The 25379-nt window shown below is 48.2% G+C and overlaps 1 protein-coding gene across 2 annotated transcripts; it reads right to left on the bottom strand.

Moving 5' to 3' along the window:
- Positions 1–440: 440 nt before the first annotated feature.
- LOC144125403 (solute carrier family 22 member 7-like) lies at positions 441–24375 on the bottom strand. Of its 2 annotated transcripts, none has more exons than XM_077658759.1 (10): positions 19327–19551; positions 16688–17106; positions 14973–15076; positions 13903–14057; positions 11653–11821; positions 8620–8749; positions 8205–8314; positions 5969–6183; positions 2933–3114; positions 441–1472 (listed from the first exon to the last, which is right to left on the bottom strand). In XM_077658759.1, exons 2-10 carry the CDS (start codon positions 17027–17029, stop codon positions 1137–1139), a joined length of 1743 nt encoding a protein of 580 aa, XP_077514885.1. In that variant the 5' UTR covers positions 17030–17106; positions 19327–19551; the 3' UTR covers positions 441–1136. The 2 variants fall into 2 exon arrangements, with proteins under 2 accessions (XP_077514885.1, XP_077514886.1); XM_077658760.1 differs by lacking the exon at positions 19327–19551 and adding an exon at positions 24236–24375 and having other exon boundaries at positions 996–1472.
- Between the last annotated feature and the right edge of the window lie 1004 nt (positions 24376–25379).

Here is a 25379-nt window from a genome sequence, read left to right as displayed (position 1 = left end):
GCTCCACCGAACAAGAAGCGACCTGATGTGCCTGCTGTTGTCAGCTACACGCTTTTCCAGAGCACTGGCTTCGGTAACTTCGGAGGCTGCGTACCGATGATTGTGCTGTCTGTTGCAGGCTTCATCGCCCTTCAAGTCTAGTTTTTCTAAAGCATACAGAGTGAAACAGGCGGGACTCAAGAGGACCATTCGACAAACACAGCAGTTGTAGTCTATAGCGTCCTATCTGTTTCACATCAACCAGACTGCCCAGTCCTTCAGCCTCATGATGTCATGTTATTTGAACGACCAGACCATCTCAAGATGGTCCAGCTGTCTCTTTGTGTACCGGCTGCAGTAACCGGCTCGACGCCTCTGGCTGAGCACTGGGAAACACCTCAAAGCTGCACGCTATTGTGCCAAAGTGGCGAGGCTTGTGATAGTTCGTTGTGTGCATGGATGGATGGATGAAAAAAAACTTTATTTATCGAGCGAGTTTGGACCCTTCAAGGGCCCAGGGCCACCGCACAGCCCCCGCATTTCATGTGCGTGTCCAGGCCACGCAGGGTCATGACGCTGGCAGAAGATATGATGACATTACGACAACGACGCCACTGATCTAGACCCCCACCGCTTGACCTGAGACCCCGCTGACCACCCCACATAAGAAAACAGTACCCTCGCCCCTGCCGTTCAAGGAGCCTATGGGCCATCATTTTCGCGCCAGCCTTCATCCGTTCATCGTACTCTCATCTCCTTCACCGTGGCGGCAAGCCCTTCGCCTCCTCTTCTCTCTGCTACCATCCAGCCACGCCCATCGTCACGTCCTGCATCTCTTCGACCGTACCACGTTTTCAATTTCGCGATCGAAATGATCGCTCGGTGTTCTCGGGTCGTATCACGGACTAGGAAACGAATAAGCAGTCAGTGATATTTGCAGAGTGTTCGCGCTATAAGTCTGCGGCCATTTAATGATATCATAACCATCCGTCACGTCGTTCTGTGTTCTTCGGCTTGCCGTCACGCAAAAATATAACCACGATTATCATTAAGCATTTTCCCTCCTTTCGTTGCATGATTCTAGCCGATGAATCGTGCACTTGATGCCCTACCTTATTCGAAATAAGAGCGTTGAGTAAGCTCGCCAACTAACGTGACTAATCTTCCTGGCACTCTTTCAGCAAGCGCTGTGGCCTTTCGGGCGATGCACCCCGGGGCACACTCTCCTCCGCGTCGTTCTCGGTTCGCGCCACGCTTTCCACAAGTCCGCTGCTTGAGCGTCCGTTGCGATGGTCGCCTCGTCTCTTGAGGAAGAGCTCCGCGGCGGATACGGGGCAGAAGCAGAGACCCCGGTCTCTCGCCAGCCCCTCGCCGTCTTCCAGGGTCTGCGGCAACGCCAGGTGCACCGTGTCCGGGAGGAAGAAGGCGAACACCGACGCCGCCAGCGCCGTGGCACCCATCACCGTCACCGGCAGGAACCGGTCCCGCTCGGCCTGCGCCCAGGGTTGGACGGCAGGGGAAGGGATGAGGACGCGGGGCGCGCCTTGTAGCATCGGTCAGCAGCACTTAGCACATCATTGCGCGTTCTCCGCAGTGGCGATGAGCCAGGATCTTGCCAAGCTCCTAGTATGCACCCCTTCCTTGAACACGTGTTCATGTTGACCCTCCGCTGTTTCTCAGTGGCTAGCGCGCTCAGCTACTGAGCCGGAGTACCCGGGTTCGATCGGCCGCGTTTCAATTCTTTGTTCGTATTGTGTGAAAGCGACAGTTTTTGAGCGGAATCGGATAGAAATTCAAGCTGGGGAAAACAGGCTTCGGATGTTGGATTCAATCCAGAATATTTCACGTTTCTTAATAATTTGAAAATGGCGAAAAAGACGAGGTTGTAAATAAGTAATATTTGTATCTTTCACAAATCGCAATGCTGTTTACAATTGCGAGGAGGTAAATGAGTGCTCGCTTAGCTTAGCAGTACACGTAACTGAGCAACGAGTGAGAGGCCACCACAGTTTTCGTTACAGTAAGAACCGCTGCAGTATCTCTGTGTCAATGTAGTTCTTGTCTTCTTGAAAACCGCCACAATATCAGAACAGTTTTTGTTATCATGAAAACCTTCACAGTATTGCAGGCCTGATTTTTGCTATTATGAAAATCGCTACATGGCCGCAGTTTTTTCTATAAGAACCGCCATAATATCGTAAAAATAACCCACAGTTTTTGGTATCGAAATAATAATAATTGGTCTTGGGGGGAAACGAAATGGCACAGTATCTGTCTCATATATCGTTGGACACCTGAACCGCGCCGTAAGGGAAGAGTAAAGGAGGGAGTGAAAGAAGAAAGGAAGAGAGAGGTGCCGTAATGGAGGGCTCCGGAATAATTTCGACCAACTGGGGATCTTAAACGTGCACTGACATCGCACAGCACACGGGCGCCTTAGCGTTTTTGCTCCATAAAAACGCAGCCGGCGCGGTCGGGTTCGAACCCGGGAACCGGCACAGTATCCCTAACTACCACAGTTCTCGGTATCATGAGAGCCGCTGCTATTTCACAAATCAACGGTTCGTGAATGTACGTGCTTAGAAAGGTCTACTGACAAATTCAACGTAAATGTGCAATTCACATGCGAAGAAAATTAAGAAGAGATTTCGTAAGAACGCAACCAGTGTCACGTCTCGTTCCAGCAATAGAATAAAACTGGCTCCTGTATATTAAAAAAAAAAGTATCGGAATGAACCATATATCACACTGTCCAGTCGAATACAAGACAACTAACGAGAGGCATTTGACGAGTAAACAGAATTTCTTCCATGCGCGCACCCCTAAACACGACTTCTTTGTATTTCTTTAGTCCGTTACTGCGCTACTTGCTTGGCATTGGGTGAATTTCTAGTGCGCCAAGCTAAGGGCACCTTTGCAAAGCCGTAAAGCCCCTCTACAAAGCCGCACTCACCAGCGCCGCCACGTGCATGCCAGCCAGTCCTCCGAGCTCCCCGACGAGGCGCTGAAGCTGCACTGACCGACCACGAATCACGGTGGGAAAGATCTCTGAGGACAGCTGGTAGGTGATCATATAGCAACCAGCGAACGCCGAAAGGCACAGAGCTCCCATTGCCAGAGTCCATGATTCCGAAGCTGAGAGAGAGAGAAATAGAGAGAGGAAAAATAGCGGTCATCATCGACTGCCGCGGATGCAGCCTTCGGTGCGCATAAGGTATAACCCCAATTGTCAATCCTAGATAGCGCCATTCTTTCCTGTTTCCGCCGTCCTCTTCACTTTTACTCTTGCTATATATCTTCCCTCGCTTCTGTGCGGCCACGTGGTGTATGGCAATACTAGTGGTTATTTTTATTTTGCTTCGGAAAATGGTCAAAACGTGAATGCATGTGAAATACACGCCAGAGTCGAAACCGAATCCATTAGGGATTGCATGAATTATTAGCAGTGGGAGAACAAAATTTTACGTCAAAACTAATAATAATCGAGGTCCGAAATGATTGCGCAAGTTCGGGTCCTTTCTTTTCAATGCTCTAATTCCAACTATTTTTGTTGGCGCGCTTGGTGCATTGATTGTCAATTACGTTTCAGGAAGCCGGCAGGAAAGAGGACCACAGACATGTAAGCATTCTGTCGCCTCCTTTAAACGAGATGGCGCTCCGTGGCACATGACGGGGCTCCTGCCATTCATAAAATTCTTCATCATCAAGACTCCAGCTGCCATCCTGCCAGCTGCTGCCGCCTCCGTGATGATGATGGGGGTGTCCTCAGGCTTAATGGCACATACCCGCTGCGGGGGATTGGCCAGGGTGCATTGCGGATACAAACGCACTCATGGACAAGGGGTGGAGTAAATGGATAATTTTGTGTCTAAAGCTGGAACCGCATGGCGCGTTTTCTGCGAGCGAAAAACGCGACGCGCGGCGAACGCCCGCGTTGCCGCCGACGCGCGAGCACCCGCACGAAAAAAGGGAGCGGCGCTTTCGCGTCGCGGCGGCATGCTCTCTGCCAGCGAGATAAATACGAAAACGGCGGGTAAACATGCCAAGTTCACACGCTTGTCGAGGCGAATGTACATAGAACATGCAGGGCAGCCACATCACGTGTGCACAGATTCAGATTTGGTGCATACCGTCTACGCTGAGGGCATCTGCTATATCGCTCGCCAAGCCTGGCCACGTTTCATGTCGTTTTTGTAGTTGCGGTCGCGTACGTCCCACAGGACGCGACGCTTCTCCACTTAAGTTATTAGGGTCTAGTTGAAGGTTGCTTTGTCCATTTCAGGTGAACACGATTCGCGAACGAAATCACGGTAGCACGTGTTTTCTTTGACGCACGCGCAAGTTCAGCCGAGCAAGTTCAGCAAGGCCATCTGGTGGCAAAACCACAAACCCAAAATGCCACGTGACTTACCTGAACTCTGATTGGCGGACGCGCCGCGTGAGGCGTTTTTTTCTACTCCGAGTAGGAGCACGCGACGGCGCGATTTCGTGACGGATCATACTGGGCACGCGTCAAAATGACGCGCGCGTCCCACCATCCGCGCGTCAATCGCGCCTGAAATCGCGCCATGCGGTTCCGCCCTTAGACTAGACGTGGTACACAGTTACCGCGCCTTCCTTTTATTCAGAAGAGTCATAAACTCCAACACCACCACCTATTTATGGGTGGGCCAACTTCCAAATTTTTTGGAGTTCTCAGATTTTCGAGAATTTGGTGGTTACCTGTTATTGGTCCACTGGTGGTAATGTGGCGTTGATAACGTCACGACCCTCTCTATCGCAATAGTAAATCGCGGTGAGTCCTCATGTCACTGGTGGCGTAGTGATGCAGCGGTTAAGCGATGCGCCACTGTCCCGGCAGGTGGCTGTTTCAAACACAACCACCGGTGCGGCTATAGTGAGACCCAGGTTGCTCTTCCCGAGCTCCCGTAAGGCTCATGCGCAGCGCCACGGTGGGCGGGTGGCAGTTGCATTCAATATTATTTTAATTACTTTCATCAACACTGGCCACGGGGTCAGGTAGCTCACAACATAGAGTTTCTTACTATTAACTAGAGGGAAAGCTGGCGCCCCGCCTATGGGAGTTTGCATGGAGCTTCCTCGAGACCACCTGTACCACAATGGGCGCTCTAAGCATCATGGGGCGGAGAGCTGCCGACTGCAGAACTACAACTTTTGGACAAAAAATAATGAAAAAACAAACGTTGCTCAATAATTAAGAATGTCCTATCATTCAATATCCTGTCTATAAATTTTAACAAACGAACAGAAAAGCATGTAATTGCAAATTTTGCTGATAATAAGCAATAGCTTGCTCTCCTATTGGCCAAGCATTGCAGACCACAAAAGCCAATATTTCATGCTTAACGGGCGCACTTTTAAAAAGAAATATGTTGTTGAAAAAAATATTGTCGCATCAACTTTTTAAAAGGCTTTTCCATAACATTTTGGAAAGCAAAAACCTCTTATTGGCGTTGTGTGCTGTTGCGTTTTCGCTACTATGGCTTTTGCACACTACGTTTGCGCTGAAGTCGTCTGCGCGCGGAGCGCACCATGGATACGGAATGGAACGTCTTAGTAACGTAACTCTATGTTCCTGAGAAAAACCTACTGTCCCGCACAAAGTAGCTCATCGCCCCATGATGATTTGCGCGCCTATGGAGGTACAGGTGCAGCGCCACCAGCTTTCCCTCTAGTTAATAGTAAGAAACTCTATGGCTCACAACCCGGTGGGCAGGTTGCCACGTGCCATGGTGGCCAAGATGTGATGACGTCACAAGGTCACGTTACCTTTCTTGACCAATCAACTCCACCTGCCACGGTGGGCATTTTGCTCACAATCCAGTGGACAGGTTGCCACCTTCCATGGTGGGCAGATTATGACGTGACCTCTCTTTCCAGTCATGGAAATTCTTGACAGATAAGCCCAAAAAAAAAGTTTTTGTTGAGACGACCACCTAAACGCTATCGCATTAACAGCTATCCTTACTAGTTCTCGCGAGGCCCATGGTGATGCTGCTGATGCCTCCAACAACCAAGAAAGTCACGTTCGGCCAGCGACGACCGAGCACATCCAGGGAGACAATGCAGATTATGTTCACCGGCAGCTCCAAGGCCATGGCGATCGAGTAAGTGGTGTAAATGTTGAGGCCCAACCGGCCCAGCTCAAGTGTGCAGCCGTGGTAGCAGAGGCAGACGGAGAACCTGAAACGCAGACCAAGTCGTGCTGGGGCGTCATTGTTCAAAGGCGGACGGTGTTATTTCGGACTAGCGCGTTTCGTGGGAAGAGGACACAGGCGAGAAAGGCATGCGGCTGCGCTCACCAGCAACCTAACTAGACTTAAATTGGCTTTTCAACGTTTCTCGAGCACAGTAAATAAACTCGGCCAGTCGTTAGATGTGTTGTCCTGAAAACATGAGCTAAATATTGCGCTCCACACCCAGCAGAGAACACAGAATCACGCTTCAAAGTTTGTTCGCTCTTTCATTCGACTTGTTAAGCTCGTGCCCTCTTCATGTAAGAGATCTACATACCGTCTTTTTTTTTAAGTAACCAGGCAACGGGATTTGTTTCTCAGCCACGTAGGGAAGCGCTTATGGCACCCCTTAAGCTCTAAATCTATGCAGCGTAAGGGTAACGCTTGTCCTCACCTTTGGTTACCGTTTAGTCTCTAGGGGAGCCATAAGAGCTCCACTATTCAATTGAGAAGGAAGCTCCGTTGCCTGGTTACTTTTGGAACAGACGATATATATGTTTCGAACAGGTATTTGCCAGGTACCTCCAGCCATCACAGGGACGCGACGCAGAAAGTACAGCGGAGCGGAATATGAAATAACGAGCAGGCAAAGTGCGTCGGCAACCCGGCCAAACACGTGCGCCGCGGCTGGACGTAGCTGCCTTGAGAACTAAAAAGCGAAGTGGAAAAACTAATTATGTCACAATTGCATCAACGATAGCGTTTCACTCAGTGGGGCTGGTAAAGAGGTTCCCAGCTTTGAGTGGGCTGGGAATCACGAGACGAGAATGAAAGTTGCTAAAAGGGCGAAGAGCGAATTTTGATTCCTGATAATTCCGCGTCTATAAAAAGTATCATTCTTTTCTTTCTCTGGAGGAGTTTCATCAACTAGTGTATTTCATCATCGAATGCATACTGCACCGTTTATGAAAAGTGTTTCTGGACTTCTTTAATATATTGGAGAATAGGTTAGTTCACGTATTTAAATTCTAAAGGAGGTGACTACTCATGCCGTAGCTTCTGGCGACGCTTTCTCCTAATGAGTGAACGCTCAGGCGACACTGTCTTACTCTGAATTTTTTTTACGTGAACACGTTCAGTATAATTATCATTTGGAACTTGAACAAATATGTAGAAAGCGATCATCCCAGGTACCTCGTCTCACATAACTTCGACCCATTTACGAACCTTGATTCATTTTAGATTTCCGCTCATACACTGGAGGCCATGACAGGGGCCATGCGCGAAATTCTGAAAGAGGGCGCTGTTTCCAAAGGTACTTTATTTGCAGCCTGCATTATTTCACGGTGTTTTGTTCGTGTTGTTTTTTTGTCTTCTTGTTAATGTTTGTGTACTTAAAATCATTTAGAGGTCATTTTAAAGGTATTGAAAGCTATAAATTGAGTTTTCTTGTATTTCAGAAGTTGTAACTTAAGCTGACTAGCCTTTTAGCTTCCTCGCGAATGAAGTACTGAAGAATATCCCTAGTATGTCAGGCAGTCGCCAAAAATGTCAGACCCCATTTACTTCAAATTACATGAAACACTCGACGCACATGCGTAACCTCTCTTAGGCCCTCGGTAGCCCTACACCAGAGATGACGATGATTCCCGTGTTTGTTTTGTTACTATTTTCACGTATAATTGACGTATTAAATAAGGCTGCGCGCTACTTCTAGACCTGCTACCAGGAATGTCAAGAAGATCTAACTATTCGATGTAGTCAATGCTTTAAGTTGCACCAGTACCCACCAGTAAGTTGCACCGGTGCACCATTAGCCCTCATAGCTCTCCTCATAGTACTTACCGAAACTGAAACTATTCCGCACGTCCCGCGATGTTAACCCCGCGGCCACCGCTCCTCCGCTTTTTTTTTTTCATCAAGCGTTTCACCGTACAAGCTTAGCCTAAACTGTACCAGTCGGTCAGTAGCACACATCGCCTGTCATGGTGCGCATCAAGCGTGCTGAATTCAACTCGAGTCTCATACCATGTCACGTAGATTAGCAACGTCATCCTGCGGAGCCGGGGTAACTTCAGCATTGCCTTGGTACTCTCGTAGAAGCTTGGAACCTTTGCATTTGACTGCTTGTTTCCGCCCTGCGAAATCGAACGTCGTCAAGTTACGTTGGTAGCTTCTTCAAACCTTCACGCCGTAGATTTGAACAGAAGGAAACTATTGTCCGAACATACTGTCCGACATATGGTGCTCTACAGAAGCTCAGCGAACAGGACAGGAATTTTTATAACGTTGAATAACATCCGTGACAAAAGCAACGAAATGTTGAGGCGCTGAGGCATCGTCAGAAGCTCGCTTCGCGATAACGAAGGCAATGCAATTTGACTTGCTATGAGCGCAATGTGATTTTCTACGTAGCTTAGGGGTACACACGTGGCACACTCACAAGCAAGAGTTCCAGGACTGCTTCTCTCGTGACGCTTCTGCCGTTCCTCGAAGCTAGACGTTGTAGGTGATGGACCGCCTCAGAAGTGCGGCCAACCGAAAGTAGCCAGCTTGAGGACTCGGGGAACCACCTGCGACCAACACCCGCATGCATTCGTGCGCTGCATTCTATTAAGCCCGACGTTTGTACTTCAGTCAAGCTTCTTCATAGTTTGGCTGTTTAATCTACGGTAGAATGAAAATTCGCCTGCCAGGTATTACGGCAAAGCGAAGTAAAGAGCACCTACTGGCCAAGTCAACGGAGGGGGCTACGAAGGCCTTACAAATATGCACGTATCAAGTTTCAACTGACCGCTTATTGAGTTGTCGTCAAATTAAGAAGTCAGAGCAAGAAGTCAAAGCCTCTGGAGTTCGTGGCCGCTTTGAGCTGTGTCGGCGAGAAGCGTGTAGGGGACATGCTGAGGACAGGCAAATGATTTTTCGATGCAATATATATTTCGCCAACGAGGCGTTCATGTGGCAAGTTATGAAAGTGGCGAACATTCTGGGGCCCTTATGTCCTCATGTGTTCCAAAGAGGACAAGGTAACCGTAGTACAAGGGACCAAATAGACCCGCCTGAAGAGCAGGAGACCGCCACGACAAGACGCCGGCACGTAAGCTCGCACCGCCAGCCTGTGCGCCGTAAATATCGGCAAATTGTATACGCAGTGCTCGAGAAAACAAAATTTCAAACCATTTTTTTGTCTGTTTACTTGTTCGACCAGTGTATCCCAGCGCACTAATGAGGCCGACAGATTTTACGCCAGAAGTGGGGCAGATTGAACATATGATGGTCGTCTGATGTACTGTCATGGACAAAAGTTTACAGGATGCGGGTTCACGAAAAAAAAAATAAATATGTCTGTGCGGTCATGCAAAGCAGGTCAGTGATAAGCATAGATGCATGAGGGGAACATTCATGTTTCATTTGCTGGAAGAATATCTCCCGCCTGGCTACCGGGACTAAGCAGAAAAAAAACATTTTTTCCGTGAACCCGTATCCCGCAAACTTTTGTCTATGACTGCACTCGTAAAAGGAAGCATACTTGCGTATGCTCACTCGATGGTCAGAGTATCACTCCTTTCTTCCCGTTTTCTCTCCTGTTCACATTTTTTTTAAATCCTCCATTTTCACTGTTTTGCAGGAGGCAACGGCCCTTTTTAAAACAAGTAGTCCTCCGTTCACATCTTCAATGTAACCCTTTTTTTTTCTGTGCAAAAAATGGTTTGAATATTATAAATCCTTTTATGCCAGAACTGTTCTGACAGGCAGTCACGGATGCCGAGGTGCTGAGGTACGTGTTTAATTTCGGACACCAAACATTCCTTACATAGGCACCGAAATTTACGTTCCAGCATTCCGCTCTCGTCGAAAGGCAACAGAATGCAGTATCAAGCCCACGTCTTTGTAAGCATGCGGCATTTTTAATGAAGATTCCCCAAGCAAGCAAGCGCGACGGACCCTGTGAGCGCCTTCCGAACGAACGGCACCCTGCTGCGCGGGGAAGATGCGGGAAAGTGAAAAACAATGAACCCTCCCCCCGCCTTTTATCTTAGTGAAGAGTGATACTCCTGTCCGTAATGTGCACTGTCCTTTGCCGGCATGCCTCTTCCCGTGCCCATGCTTAGAAAACACCTGTGACTAGTTTTGGCGCGATCGTCTCAAGGCTCTGCCAAAACATCACTATAAGAGTTTCCTTCCGTTTGTCAGTGCGCGACAACTAGGCATATTATGCACCACACAATAGATTAAACGCGGACTCAGCAACAGAACACCGTAGCTTCTGCACCACCACGACAAGGGCCGGAAGAAAGGCGCATCCTTTTTGAATCATACGAAACAGATTGGCATGACAACCTTACGGCGGTAGGCAATTGATATGGGAATCATAAAATTGAAGATTCTTGGGGGGGGGGGGGGGGGGGGATAACAACAAACGCCGCATGTCTACAAGCTCCTAGGAAAATTAAAAAAGTCAGACGTATTTGGGTGCATTGATGAGTTTGATCACTTCCGGAAGAAAAATTTTATGCCTCCTCTCAGCAAAGAGAGAGAGAGAGAGAGATCTGAAATAAATAGTCGCGAGATTATCCAGTCTTGAAGCGATCCTACACATACGAGTCAAGAGCTTGCGGGAAAGGATGGAGACAGGAAAAAAAGTGGTAGGGTTTTAACGCAGCTAAACTTGGTAGACGTGCGAAAGCATGTGGTTAGCCTTGTTGGCTTATGGTTTTGATTTGCTGGGTCGTGAGCACGTCTGGCGACCATATTATACTCGGGTCAAGCACTGCTCGAGGTTAACCTGATCTGATCTGTTCGCGCCACAGGTGGAAGTTGATGAAAATGACGGTGTGCAATGCACAGCGCGAGAGTGTGTTGCAGTTTAACACGAGGCGTGTTCATATGCGGCTGTAGTGTAGTGCCCTCGTGCAGGGGCCAGCGAAGCTGATCTGTTCGCGCAGCCGTGGGTTCGTAACCCAGTCGCGGCAATATTTATTTTATTTCTGCATGGGATGTTGCTATGCTAGGTTTTGCCAAGGTAAAGCTTCACACAAACTCTGTGAGCCGGTTAGACCTCGTGAAGTAGTTCTTTCGCAATAAAAATACACACAGTATATATGTGTGAATCTACTGTTAGAATCACTTAATTCTAATGTGATCACTTTAGGCTCAAACCATCCGGATTAAGATGCTCTATCGAAGTTTATTTTGCGAGGTCGAACAAAATACATAAGCATAACTGACTCATCCGCTTCTATATCCTGTATGAAGTGCGAGTGACTGTCAAACCGCGGAAAGTGCATTGGCCGTGGCGAGCTGAAACGGAAACCGATTACCTTCATATCGACTGTGGCTGCACAGGTGCCGACTCGAGCCTTTCTCCTTCAACTGCCAAAGTGACTTACTAAGCATTTAAAAAGTGAAGTCACAGCGCTAACATTTTGGCGGCGCCAAAAGGCGCGACCTCGTCGGATTCCAACAGAGTACTCACGCTAGGCAGGAGAGCAGGAGGACATCGGCAACGACGGCCGCGTACAGCAGGGATCGCCAACTCTGCGTCAGGTATCCGTACCAGGGCGCCACACTGCTCAGCAAGCCCCACATGGTCACCCACACGAAGGACACCAGCGTCCTTCGCTGAGACACCGTGTACTCGATCGCTGCGTTGCGCGTATGCGATTATGAAGCTTCGTAAACGCTCAAGGAACGTTACTGCTAGTTACGCCGCACTGTTTTGATTGTCATTAAGCGTCCAAGCCACACAAAGATAAGCCACGCCAACGCCTTGGTCTTAGGGCCGCTGTCGGATGACGTAGCGATCAGCTGGCAGGGCGAAAAAATATTTCCATTCTATATCGTCATACCAATTGAGAAAAAAAACTGTGTGCCTCCCTTAGGTGCTCTTTCTACTTAACAATTCGCGCAATATCGCCCCTTCAGGAACTGTACGACGTGCATTAAGAGACACATATTACTCTACACTTGCGTTTCCTAGACTCCAAGCGGGTCCTTCGCCAGAAAGCCTGTAAATGCCTAAATGAGCAACAGCATGCACGCTCACACACGCGCACACTGTGTTCAACATCATTGTAATCTTCTATATGGCGGTATGGGAGTCCATAACTTAGTGTCTCCGCGGTAATCGAAAAGTGACGCGTCCTGTTCCCTACCGTGAGTTCCGCGCTTTCAGCTAATTCAAGGCTCGGGCGAAATTTTTTTTTCGCGACATATCTTTCTTGGCTGCATGAGACGGCGGACATCTACCGGAGGAGTCCCATCAGGAGGATGGGGCTGTGTATAGAATGAAAGACTCTCGCTTCCTGCTCGATGGACGCCACAAGTCCAACCAGGGAAATATTGAAGTAAGAGAAAGCGCTAAGAGTTCCAAGCATTTCTTTTTTTTTTTTTTGTAGCGATCTATCGCTGCCAGCTAGGTTGGCAGCGACATCTTGCCTGGCTATACCTGCTCCTTGGAAGGCTACGAGGAAGTTAGTCAAGCTACAGCTTTCAAGCCAGTTGCGCCAGTTAGCCGCAAGGTCCGGTCAGCTAGCGTTACTTAAAACCTAATTAAGTGCCTAGCGGTAAAGGCCTCCAAGGCACTGCTCCACTTCTTACGAACTTCTGACCTGCACGATAGGCTGTGACTTTTGCGAACGCTACTTTTCATAGTGACTCTCCTTCCGACCGATTATTCTTCCGGTCAACCTCCCTGCATTTCTTCTTCTTCCTCCTGCTCCTAATTAAGTGCCACCACACCTAATTCTAAGCGTAGCAAACGTAAAGTTCGCACCTCACACGTTTCGCAGGCTTGGATGGATTTGTGTTCGTCGCAGATAAGTTGAACACGACAAACCAGCTCCGCATAGAACTGATAGTACACTACTCCATTCTTTGCTATAGGTGTCACGCAACGAATGACTTTTCTTGAATCGATCTTCGAGCAAGTCATACAGCAGTCGCTAATGCATGAACTGCATTCAGAACAGGAGTTCCTTACATGTGCTTGTGTAAGAAAACATTCACTGTGCTGCACTGCAAAGTCGAACTTATAACGTGGAGAATATACAAGAAGGCAGCGACATGCCTCATGACGAATATGAAACTCATATTATGAACATCAACATCGATAGTATACGTGACAGCTGGACATCCAAGTTCACCTGTCATTGTTTGTCTTTTATGGGTGGAGAAGCCTGAAGCATGTTAAGAAAAAGTGATTCAGAGATTCGAGAGGAAACACATTAAAGAAGAGGCAATATATAAAATACCGAATTTCTTTTCATCAACCACGAGCTTATTATATCAGTCAACAAAAATATTATGTTACCTAGCTAGATAGGCTCACATTCTGTTCTAGTTATAATTTGGTCACAAGGGACTAAACAAAGGAAAGATCACATGACTGCAGTGTCATGCTGTCTGTCACGGTCACTGAGTACCCATTTGCGAATGTTAGTGGCTAACTACGAATTTGTTATTGCGAAACTATTTATATTATATGCTGTCAAAATGTTCAAACACTAAAGATTGGCAGAGTCTATAGTCCAGTCCCTTACACTAGACGCAGCCTTCTGTGCACTAGACATTGCTACAGTATATTACACGCTGCTTTATACTGTTCTTAAAGCTGGAAACTATCCAGCCTTATCGACTAAGCGCTTAAAATAATATCTCTGCCCATGCCTGTGCGTACTTACTACGGAGAGGCGAGAAAAAGCATATTGAAGTTAACGTCACTTACCCAGCACAAAGACTACGCTGTTTATGGTCAAAGCAGCCATCCCTGTGAAAAACCGAAGCACAGAGAACCCAACAAATCCGCTGAAGTAAGTACCAGCCAGGCTGGCAGTGGATCCGATGACGGTCAGTATCATGATTGTCTTCTTTCTTCCAATTCTGCACTGAAGCAAGAAACGGGCATTTAGGGACGACGTCGCCGAACGTGCCACAACTGGCCAGAACTGGCCAACGCTTACAGAAACTTTTTCGAGAAGTGGGAACGTCTTTTGCTGGAATAATTACCGCGCACTGCTGGTGCCTACGGATGCGCGACATGAAGTTGCGAACGTTCTGGTTCGGCCCTTAAGATGAGGCTGTGCAACAAAGAAACAAAAGCGGACTCAGCTATCAGAACAAAGCGATTCCATTCCTAAAAAGAGCTGACAGGGCAGTTACCACTGCGTAAAGCAAGATTCAGCGACAGCTGTCTGCGGTGGTGACTATAACATTGTTTATTAATTATGTTTATTTTATTTTCTTGTAGAGTACTTGTTGCGTCACTTTGCTGTCACTCGCCTTCACTGTGTTCGGAACACAACGTGCTGCGTTGCCACATAACGTTACAGCGACGTCATTCGTCACTTCGCCATTGAGCGTGGGGCGGTGTTACGCCGACACCAACGCAGAACCGGGAAACGTGCCTTTAACAGCTGTCGCTGTAAAATCATACTTTTTCGAGAAGCCGTAGACGGAGACGCGGAGAAAACTGGCGCCAAGGAGGAACTCAATGACAACATAGCTAGTGCAAACGTAATATATATCAGGATAAATAAAGCAATAATTATACGCTCCCTTCACATTATTACGGCCGTCTTTCAGTGCCGAGGCATGAACCGCACCAACGCAACTGAATACTCCAGTCACTGTGCGTTTTGCTGTTGCAGCAATCCCGCCAGTGCATTGCACCTGGAACATTTCCGATGAAAACTGTGAGGCCTAGCAGAGCCTCACACACTTGTTCATACAACTTCACTTTTGCCGCATTAATATAAGGCGCTGGACTTCCTATCTCATGATGCCTAAAATACGTACCTGTCAGACAAGACTCCGCAGATTAAGTACCCAGCCATGGAGCCAAGCCAGTACGTCGTGTGAACCGTGTACAACTTCCAGCTGTCGCCGCAAACCCATTCGTTCTTCGAAGAAAAAAAAAAGAAACATATCAGATCACAATTGCCTACGAAGCCGAAACCTATCCAATAGCTTCCTCAGCCCAGCATATTATGGGCGCGGCATCTAAGCAATAACTTCTCGAATGATCAAAAAAACATCGTATAAATCACGGGTAAGAGAACAAACGTTTAATGATTCAAAATAACCTAAAGCTCCCCTATGTCGGCGCTCCATTGGCGGCGGACACCTTGCTCTCCCGGCCGACCAGCCATTGTGAAACCAGTGATTCACAATGTTTTTTTTTTGTGTGTGCGTGTGAAGCGTGGTTTGCAAATGACGCAAGCAGCTCGTTGGTTTCAAAGCACTGGCGCTTCCGCTTTCTTCCGACGGCATCATATTTGAAAGGAACAGAGCAAAGGGGAAATGTGGTGCGGTATGGTATGGTATGGTATGGTATGGTATGGTATGGTATGGTATGGTATGGTATGGTATGGTATGGTATGGTATGGTATGGTATGGTATGGTATGGTATGGCATGGTATGGCATGGTATGGTGCGTGGAGTTTAACGTCTCAGAGCAGCAGACGAGCTTTGAGGGACGCGGTAGAGTAAGGCTCCCGAATAATAAGATATTGGAGAGAATATTTGGAAGTTGGTATAGTCCGTGAACATGTAGACATCACGGTCCATCGGGTAGCGAGTAAATGGTGCGAGTTGTATTGCATGATACAAGGACATTGGCACCAGACTTCCTAACAAGGGCTCCTACCCGCCACCCGTTGTCTCGAGAATGCAACAGATAAGATAATGACACCTTTAGAAAAAAAAGGTTACCCGGTTACGACGGCGCCACCGCTCTCTCGATTTTACTGCAGATAAGATGCCGAGATATAGAAAACAAAAAGGGGAAGGGTGCATGGGATTTATCTTATAACAGCGCCTTATCTAACAAAAGGTCCTGCTAAGATGTAAGATGTTAAGATGCACTGTTATGCGCCTGAAACGGCCTTCAGTTTTACAGCTGGACCTGGTGTGATAAATATAATCGCTGTGCGAAAGGTGTCGGTGGCAGTGCAGGAGATAGTGATGACTGTTAACTTATAGGGCTGTTTTAAGGGCGTCATAATTCTTGACAGACAGCTAGGCGATTGCCGCAACGGCGAACGATTAGAAGCCAATGTTAAGCACAGGAGGTTTTGTGACAGTGGCCGTACATACTGATGTTCTATAAAAGCGTAACATAAAATCTTGACAAGCAGCGGACCGCAATTCAATGCCTGGATATTAAACTCGCACACGCGTGTTAAACAAACCTCAAACATATATTCTCTTGCAAAAAATGGGAACTAGGCAGGCCATTTTATTAAAGCTATGGCAGTTTCAAGCGAGTGCCGATATATTCACTTTTGCGGGGACGGTCTTAATTGACAAAAATAGTTTTTCTTCCAGTACTCAATTGTTCTTCGTGGCATAACTAGAAGTCTTCACTGCTTCTTTTTTATTTTTATTGGCGCATGACAGCCTTAGATGCTTATGCGCCACTAAACCCAACACAGCACTTCTTTTTTTGAACAAATTTTTACAACAGCTACAAATTTTCGAGTTTTCATATTTATATCCTCAGCCTCACATACCTCCATTGTTACCGTCGGGAAAAACTCGTTGGGGTCGTACTGCCACCCAGAAGGGCAGGCCTTCAGTCCTTCCTGGAAGGTTGTTCCATTGTGGTGGCCGTCCTCTGCGGAATGCATTGCGACGCCTTGACACCTTCCTCTCGGCAAGGCGCTTATCTCCTCCGCTGAAGGAACACTGTAGTTGTGGAAGCACCACTGGCTGAACGGCGTCACTAAGATCAGGTAGTGGCCGAAAGCGTACAGGGCTGTGTGCAGGCCGCTCAGCATCAACGCCAGCACCATCACGGTTTTTTGGAAGCGGCCAAAGCCGCCGGTTTTGACGAGCACTTGCTCGAACTCCATGCCTCAGTTGTCGCAACACCTACCCACAACAGCGCCGCGATTTCCTCCGCCTTTGCGGTCAGTTGGGCCACCGGCTTCTGAAACGAATAAAAGAGAAAATGCATTTTTTTTTTCGACGCTAACGAAATTGCAAGCCACAGAACGCTGACAGTTGCCTTTTTTTTTAAGAAACTTTCATTCCTACCATGGCTGGGGGGCTTCGTGTGACATGAAAATATACAGGGTACGGAATCAGGTAAATGGAACTGAAAGATTATTGTCCTATCAGAATATTCAACAAGGCATATATCCCTTGTTTTATAACATTTTGTTTGTTTGCGGTTAGCAGTAAGGCCGCAGTACCATGGCGGGGGTGTACTACGAGTGTATGTTGCGCTAGGATGTATAGCTATAGGCGAGTTCTTAATACATTCAGGAATACAGTGCGCAGGCATCCAGAAAGTGCTGACAAAGCGGCCAAAAGCCAGCGCTTTACAAAGCAACACAAGGAATTAGTCGGTGCAACGGAGCAAGTCAGAAAATAAACATTCCCGTACACGTATGTACATCAGTACAAACTGGCCATATAAATAATTTTACAGCCCCCATTGCGCGGCCATATGCTCAGCTGTCGCAGCCATACATGCTACAATACTGCCTTGCAATATTTTTTTCTGAACCTACGGTTATGCTCTCGGTACCTTTCATAACCCACCGATCGAGCTCACATCGGCCCAGTCACTGCGCTATGTTATGAACGGAATCCACACCGCTGATTAAAGCGAAGATTCATCAACCGGCAGCGATTAAAGCGAAGATTCATCGACTTGAATGACCACGTAGTAGCGGCAATTTCGTCAGATCGATGACCCCATGAGGACCTCACGAGGACCCCACGAAAAAAAAATTTGCTGGGAACCTGCCTGCGGAATCTTTCCCACGCTATTAGGAAGGGAGAGAGATGACCTTCCCTTTGTCTGTTCCCTCGCAAGACGCAACCGACGGTGGTCAGAACACAGGGGAAGAGGGCAGCGGCGCTTCCCGAAATTAACCGTGACTGACAGCTCCGGACGAAGTAGCAGCGGACCTCCGAACCCCCCTCGCCCATTCTCACGTTGTTCCGCGTGTTATGTGCGGTGACTCTTTCGATTTGTGCCTCGTGTGGTGAAAGGGGTGGAGCCTCAGTGTATTTAACGAGCGTCCTGAGTACGAACGAACGATTGTCCGGATAGCGATTGTCCGGACCCCGTAGAGTATCTGTTACGGGTCCAAGTTGGACTTATTTTTGGACATGTGGCGGAGAGTTTGAAGGATGCTTCACTCCCGCCACCGGTTGGCCCGCTATTGCACTACCTCCGGGATCGGCCTTGCCTTTAGCGCGTCTTTACTATCCTGTCTTTCTATCCCATCTTTCAAGTCTCCTTCTATCTGCACGTGGTAGCGATTGTGGCTCGGCTTGAGTCAGTGAGCAGGACTGCGCACTTTCCTTTTCTTTCTTCCTGGCAACAACAGACAGACAGACGAACGAACGCTCTGGGCCTTGGCGACAAGGCTCATCCAGTCGCTCGACGCTGTGAACTCTTAATTTGTGTTTGTTCGCTCTATTCTAAAATATGTAAATGAGTTTCTCTAAGTGCCAGTAAACCCGCTTGTGTTTTTGTTGTCCAAAATGTCAGCTTCCAGCCTTCCTTTTCCCTTCTCCGGTCAAACAACGCTACCTTGCGGCACAACAACTGGCCATGCTACCCGGCCCGTAACAACTGGTGGCAGAGGTGGGATCCAAAGCCTGGGCGCCCCAACAGCTAGAATTCGGCTGGCCCACCGGGAAACCAGGCTCGAATTATTATCTTAGAGGAGGCGGTATGTTGCCACAGACCGTCAGTGATATTTGATGCCGTAACCAAAACTTTACTCAATTATACAAAAAAAAACATTTATTTCAGGGTCTTTTTTCTCCTGCATCGGCTTTGAAGCTCGGTCAATCTCAAAAAGTTTGACCATTTCGATTCTTAAAATTTCAGTAAGTTCTGTAAAAACTCCCTTTAGGCCAAATTTTACCCCCTCAAATTGCCTAAAGAAGGAAGATTCTCTGAATGGAACATCACTGCTGTCCGCCGTCCTCTAGAAGGTAAAACAAATGTCAGAGAAAAAGCAGCAGTAAAGGCACTGACCTAGGAAGAGAAGTGACACTACTGAGCGCTGACATCGAGGGACAATTGGCTAGCGTGACTTCAGTCAACTATTCGGCGCACACGCGACGATTCCGGCGGCATTCAAACATGCAATATCACCGAAAAGCATCTCTCGAATTTGCTCACATTCCAACGTCACTCCAAGAGGCCCTCCAATGACCGCCAGCTGAGCACCCCTGCACATTTTTCGTCATCCACGCTTGAACAGTTGCAGCCCGCTGTCGTTGTTTCAGCGGGATGTATAAAAGCTCCCCCACTCCCCCACACAGTCTTGCAGCCCACTGCCGCCGCAAGCTATCGCAAAGCTGCGGGCACGTGTCCACTACGCTGGACGATGGGCGTTTTCTGTTTAGCAGTAAAGCAGCGCCCGCTCCGACGAACCGCGGATAAGAGTTATTGTGCTAGCTAGGAGCGCAGGGCGTATCAGTTATTCTGACTCGCGGTGAGACCGCCGGTTGTTTCTGCCGCGCAGAAGTTGCTGCAGCTACCCAACTGTTCCAGAAGCATGCCGCTGGCGTTGCCAAGAGCGTTCCGAATGAAGACGGGGTTGTGCAATACGCACAAGTGCAGCGCGGCCGCAAGACAAAAATATCTGTTGCGGCTCGGATGGAATCAACAAAAGTAGAAGCATGAAGCTTCATTCGCTTTCCTAGTTCTCTCGGCCTTTCCACTAATATGCTGCCCACCCGCTGGTCCCACTCGTTGCTCAGTTTAATGAAAAGACAGACAGACAGACAGACAGACAGACAGACAGACAGACAGACAGACAGACAGACAGACAGACGGACGGACGGACGGACGGACGGACGGACGGACGGACGGACAGACAGACAGACAGACAGACAGACAGACAGACAGACAGACAGACAGACAGACAGACAGACAGACAGACGGACGGACGGACGGACGGACGGACGGACGGACAGACAGACAGACAGACAGACAGACAGACAGACAGACAGACAGACAGACAGACAGACAGACAGACAGACAGACGGACGGACGGACGGACGGACGGACGGACGGACGGACGGACGGACGGACGGACGGACGGACGGACAGACAGACAGACAGACAGACAGACAGACAGACAGACAGACAGACAGACAGACAGACAGACAGACAGACAGACAGACAGACAGACAGACAGACAGACAGACCGGACGGACGGACGGACGGACGGACGGACGGACGGACGGACGGACGGACAGACAGACAGACAGACAGACAGACACAGACAGACAGACAGACAGACAGACACAGACAGACAGACAGACAGACAGACAGACAGACGGACGGACGGACGGACGGACGGACGGACAGACAGACAGACAGACAGACAGACAGACAGACAGACAGACAGACAGACAGACAGACGGACGGACGGACGGACGGACGGACGGACGGACGGACAGACAGACAGACAGACAGACAGACAGACAGACAGACAGACAGACAGACAGACAGACAGACAGACAGACGGACGGACGGACGGACGGACGGACGGACGGACGGACGGACGGACGGACGGACGGACGGACGGACGGACGGACAGACAGACAGACAGACAGACAGACAGACAGACAGACAGACAGACAGACAGACAGACAGACAGACAGACAGACAGACAGACAGACAGACAGACAGACGGACGGACGGACGGACGGACGGACGGACGGACGGACGGACGGACGGACGGACGGACGGACGGACGGACGGACGGACGGACAGACAGACAGACAGACAGACAGACAGACAGACAGACAGACAGACAGACAGACAGACAGACGGACGGACGGACGGACGGACGGACGGACGGACGGACGGACGGACGGACGGACGGACAGACAGACAGACAGACAGACAGACAGACACAGACAGACAGACAGACACAGACAGACAGACAGACACAGACAGACAGACAGACAGACAGACAGACAGACAGACAGACGGACGGACGGACGGACGGACGGACGGACGGACAGACAGACAGACAGACAGACAGACAGACAGACAGACAGACAGACAGACAGACAGACAGACAGACAGACGGACGGACGGACGGACGGACGGACGGACGGACGGACGGACGGACAGACAGACAGACAGACAGACAGACAGACAGACACAGACAGACAGACAGACACAGACAGACAGACAGACAGACAGACAGACAGACAGACGGACGGACGGACGGACGGACGGACGGACGGACAGACAGACAGACAGACAGACAGACAGACAGACAGACAGACAGACGGACGGACGGACGGACGGACGGACGGACGGACGGACGGACGGACAGACAGACGTGTAGCTGCTGGTTGGATGGATGAACTTATTGTTTGTTTGTTTCCTTCTTTTTTTCTTTCTTTTTTCTTTATTTGCTTGCTTGCTTGCTTGCTTGCTTGTTTGCTTGCTTGCTTGCTTGCTTGCCTATTTGTTTGCTTGCTTGCTTGCTTGTTTGTTTGTTTGTTTGTTTGTTTGTTTGTTTGTTTGTTTGTTTGTTTGTTTGCTTGCTTGCTTGCTTGTTTGCTTGCTTGTTTGGGACGCCATAGTGAAGGGCTCCGGAAATTTCGACCAACTGGGGTTCTTTAACATCCACTGACATCGCGCAGTACACAGGCCTCTAGAATTTCGGCGTCATCGAAATTCGACCGCCACAGCCGGGATCGAACCCGCGCCTTTCGGGTCAGCAGCCGAGCGTCATAACCGCGGTGGCCCCGTATAGATAGACGCCATGTTTCCCTGAAGAAAAAAGGTGCACGCCTAAGGGGTATGCACGTGAAGCTACCAACCTCGCCTGGTCGCCATATTGTGCCCCAGAATGTGCCACGGTTGCCGCCATTGCCAAGTAATGGCTGGAGAATTTTTTCGGCAATATGCACTCATTTAAGCCCACTTTTGGTGATCTTCAAGGAGATTTTTACTTTGTCAGCGAATGGCTAGTGTTGCGAACTACAACACATTACAAAAAGCTTGCGGAAACCGCACTTCTATCCACAGCGCTCTCCTACCTGCAACTATGCCAGGCTATTTATTTTGCTTATTTTCAGTCTACTGGCAACCCCCAATGAAACATTACAGGAATGGGGGAATGTAAACAGGCACTTCTTTACAACTCAATTTGTGACTGTTGTTTAGAGCATAAAAAATGCGTAGTAGTTTGGAGCATATGCAGAGGCGCAAACATGTAAAAAAAAAAGAAAAAGAAACACCGACCAAGGGTTGTTAAAAAAGTGGTTAAGACGTTTGGGCTTCCGTACGTTAGTCTTCGTCATAAGCATAAAGCCCAAAGCAAGGAGCCTAAGCTCAAGACAATTTTCGTGCTTTGGGCATTCCGTTTAGTGAACAAGGCCTCCGCACAGAAGTTGAAACGTCCTAACGTTTTTAACTACCTTTGGCAAGCGATCCTTTTTTCCTTCTGACGTGAGTTTACTACCCGGCCAGAAGAGCTCTCGTCAAACCTTAGATTTCAGACGCAAACATCAGCGTGAATTGGTAAAGAAAATGCCGCTTTCGCAGCAGGCTCAGCAAATTTCTCGAGCGTTGTCTGTGCGGTAACACAACGATGCACGAATACATTGTAGTGATGACAGGGAAAGCAGTGGCGAAATCTAATGACAATTTATGGTTTATCTTTGGTAATGCAGAAGAGAATTTGTGGAATAAACAAAAACAGGCTGACCCGAAAAGGTCCTTTGCAAAACAGCAAACTCACTCTTTGTACGACATTCATTACGAATAAAGACGTTTGAAATGGTTTTGCACATAGTTTCAATTAGTTGCACAAAGTGAACCAAATACTTATTATTGCGTATTAGCAACATACCCATTTCTCAAATTTCAGTAGTGCTAATAAATTTTTGTACATATGATTTTGAATGTTTATGATTTTTTCTTTACATTCCTTCATAATTTGTGTTTTAATGAGTTAAGATGTAAACTAACTGCGAACTGAAGTGCACTGATTTCGTAACTCCACATCGGATGGATTAGATTTACACTAAAATTGTGCGTATAGTACTTTTTCAAAGCTGAATCGAATACGAATAGTGACGCTTCGCTACCGAATCGAATACGAATAGTGCAGCTAATAGTCGGATCGAATTCGCATAGCGTAGTTAAAACCGAATCGAGTACGAGCCCAATACTGCTAGAATCGAATAGAATACGAACCGAATATTTTCATGAATATCCGCTACTTTGAGAAGTACTCGTACAAAACTACTCATCATGCAAAACAGCGAAGAGCGGCGACGCTGCGGTACGGCGCTATACCTTATGGAAGTGTAGATATAGCTGCCAAAAGACTGATCTCCACTAACGGCACGCAGTACATTTACTCTGTGACTGTCATTTATTATGTATAGGAAAATTACCATTTGCAAGTGATTGCGGCTAATCACACTAGATGAGAGGGGATAGAGCTACTGTGTATCATAGGACATCGGCGTGCGAATGGCCCGTGTCGTGGAGCTGGGTTGCTCATAATGCGCAGACCTATCCGGCCAGCCCGCGGTGCGACCCTGGGCACCCTGTTTGTGGAACAGTAGTCGAAGAAAACTACAGCGTGTCTTCTTCGGAATTTCTGCCAATTATTCGCAAACTAATTAATCAATAACTTGATAAAATATGCGATTCGTTCGAAAACTTCTGAACGTTCATTATCTGATTCGTTCAAAGAATCGAATAGGAGGATATTCAATCCGCTATTTCGAACATTTCAATTATTCGCACAACCCTTATTAACACAGATGCCACAGCTTACTTACTTTTTTACAGAGGAAGGCGCCTATGACAACAGGTGGACACAAATACACAATTAGGCGGACGCTACAGACGAGAGTCGAAGGATGCTTCCCGTGTTTATGTTTACAGTGTAATCCTTTAAAATGTTGACCGTATCTACGCTTCGCGAAACATAAACTTTACTCCCTACCAATCACCAGCTGTTTTCCAAAACGACAAATATTTAGGCGCATATTACGTCAGTGCATTCTCCTAGGTGATCACGGTGATACTTGGCACTTACAATCGATTTTGGTCACGGATGGGAGCGCACGCCTGTTCGGAAAGCTTGAGTATAGTTATGCCCGTGACTCCGGGCTGCGTTCACGCTGTGCTTGCGCAGCGAATTGTTTGCAGGCTCCATCGTTTCCGGCTGCACTCCAGGAGCGCACCTGTATCTGTTCCTGATGGGTCGTTCACAGCACACCGCAGCATGTGGTATTTTAGCAGGTTTTCTGCTTACCCGGAGGCCGTGTTGAGCGCTTTCCGAGCAGTCGCTTTGGGGAGAGACCTTGGCGAGCAACTGGCTGCGTTCGTCAACAAGGGACTTTGGCGTGCCGGCCCACAGCTGGAACGCTGATGATTGCAAAGAGTGCGTGTAATGAACGCAAAAGTAAGAAAATCGCTCCAGTAGAACAGAACGAATACCCTAGTTACAAATGAGCGAGAAAGAAAAACAGGAAATCGCGGAACATTGGTGCTAAAGGCTGTAGGTACGAGGGTGCTGTGACAATTGTGGAATAAACAAAACGTATTCGCCTTTACGTAGAAAAAGGAAACCCATGTTGTCTCTAAATATTTTCGCCGCTGAGGGTTCCAAACTTCGGGCACCGAAGGGCTGAAGGGCTGCAAACAACAAGGTGATTTTGCTTCGCAGGACACCCTTTCATAAAAATTGCTTGGAAGAAGCAGCCAATGTGGAACTTTGTTGGTCACTCCCCTTAAGAAAATAATAATTGCTGTTTGCTGTGGGTTTTTGTCCTGCTCAAAAAAGCATTTCGCACCCATATTCATTCAACGCGCTTCATATTCACTCCCCCCCCCCCCCCCCTGTTCCTCTGCCGCCGCGATGCGAGAATTAGAAGACTACAAATAGAATAAGTAGCTCAGGAAAAGTAGAAGATGCCAGTGTATTAATGTCACAATACTGGAAAGCCACGATAAGAGCCCTCCTCTTACGGTATGGGACCCACCCTCCATGTCGTTACCAGGCCGCTTGGAGTCTTAGAAAGACAAAAAGAACAAGCGCAAAAGATGACCAATTCTCAACTTACCTTGTAAATTTTAATGCCCAGTTTGTAGGCATACGTGTGTTTTTTTTTCCTTTAATTCTGTGCTCCCGCTGGAAAAAAGCCCCTGGACTCTCCAGTTCAACGTGCAGAAAGTCA

The sequence above is a fragment of the Amblyomma americanum genome, chromosome 3, assembly GCF_052857255.1.
Source record: "Amblyomma americanum isolate KBUSLIRL-KWMA chromosome 3, ASM5285725v1, whole genome shotgun sequence".
In the NCBI taxonomy this organism is placed as follows: domain Eukaryota; kingdom Metazoa; phylum Arthropoda; class Arachnida; order Ixodida; family Ixodidae; genus Amblyomma; species Amblyomma americanum.
Note: the sequence above shows the minus strand (reverse complement) of the source record. Positions and strands in the feature narration are given on the sequence as shown.

What these genes read in the sequence shown, in the direction of transcription:
- LOC144125403 (XM_077658760.1), bottom strand. Translation starts at nt 17,029, where the DNA reads ATGGAGTTCGAGCAAGTGCTCGTCAAAACCGGCGGCTTTGGCCGCTTC. An exon ending in CTCCTGCTCTCCTGCCTAGC is followed by an intron (nt 8,750 to 11,652) that starts GTGAGTACTCTG and finishes TGTTGGTCGCAG; the next exon opens with GTGGTTCCCCGAGTCCTCAA. An exon ending in TTGCTAATCTACGTGACATG is followed by an intron (nt 6,184 to 8,204) that starts GTATGAGACTCG and finishes TCTGCGTTTCAG; the next exon opens with GTTCTCCGTCTGCCTCTGCT.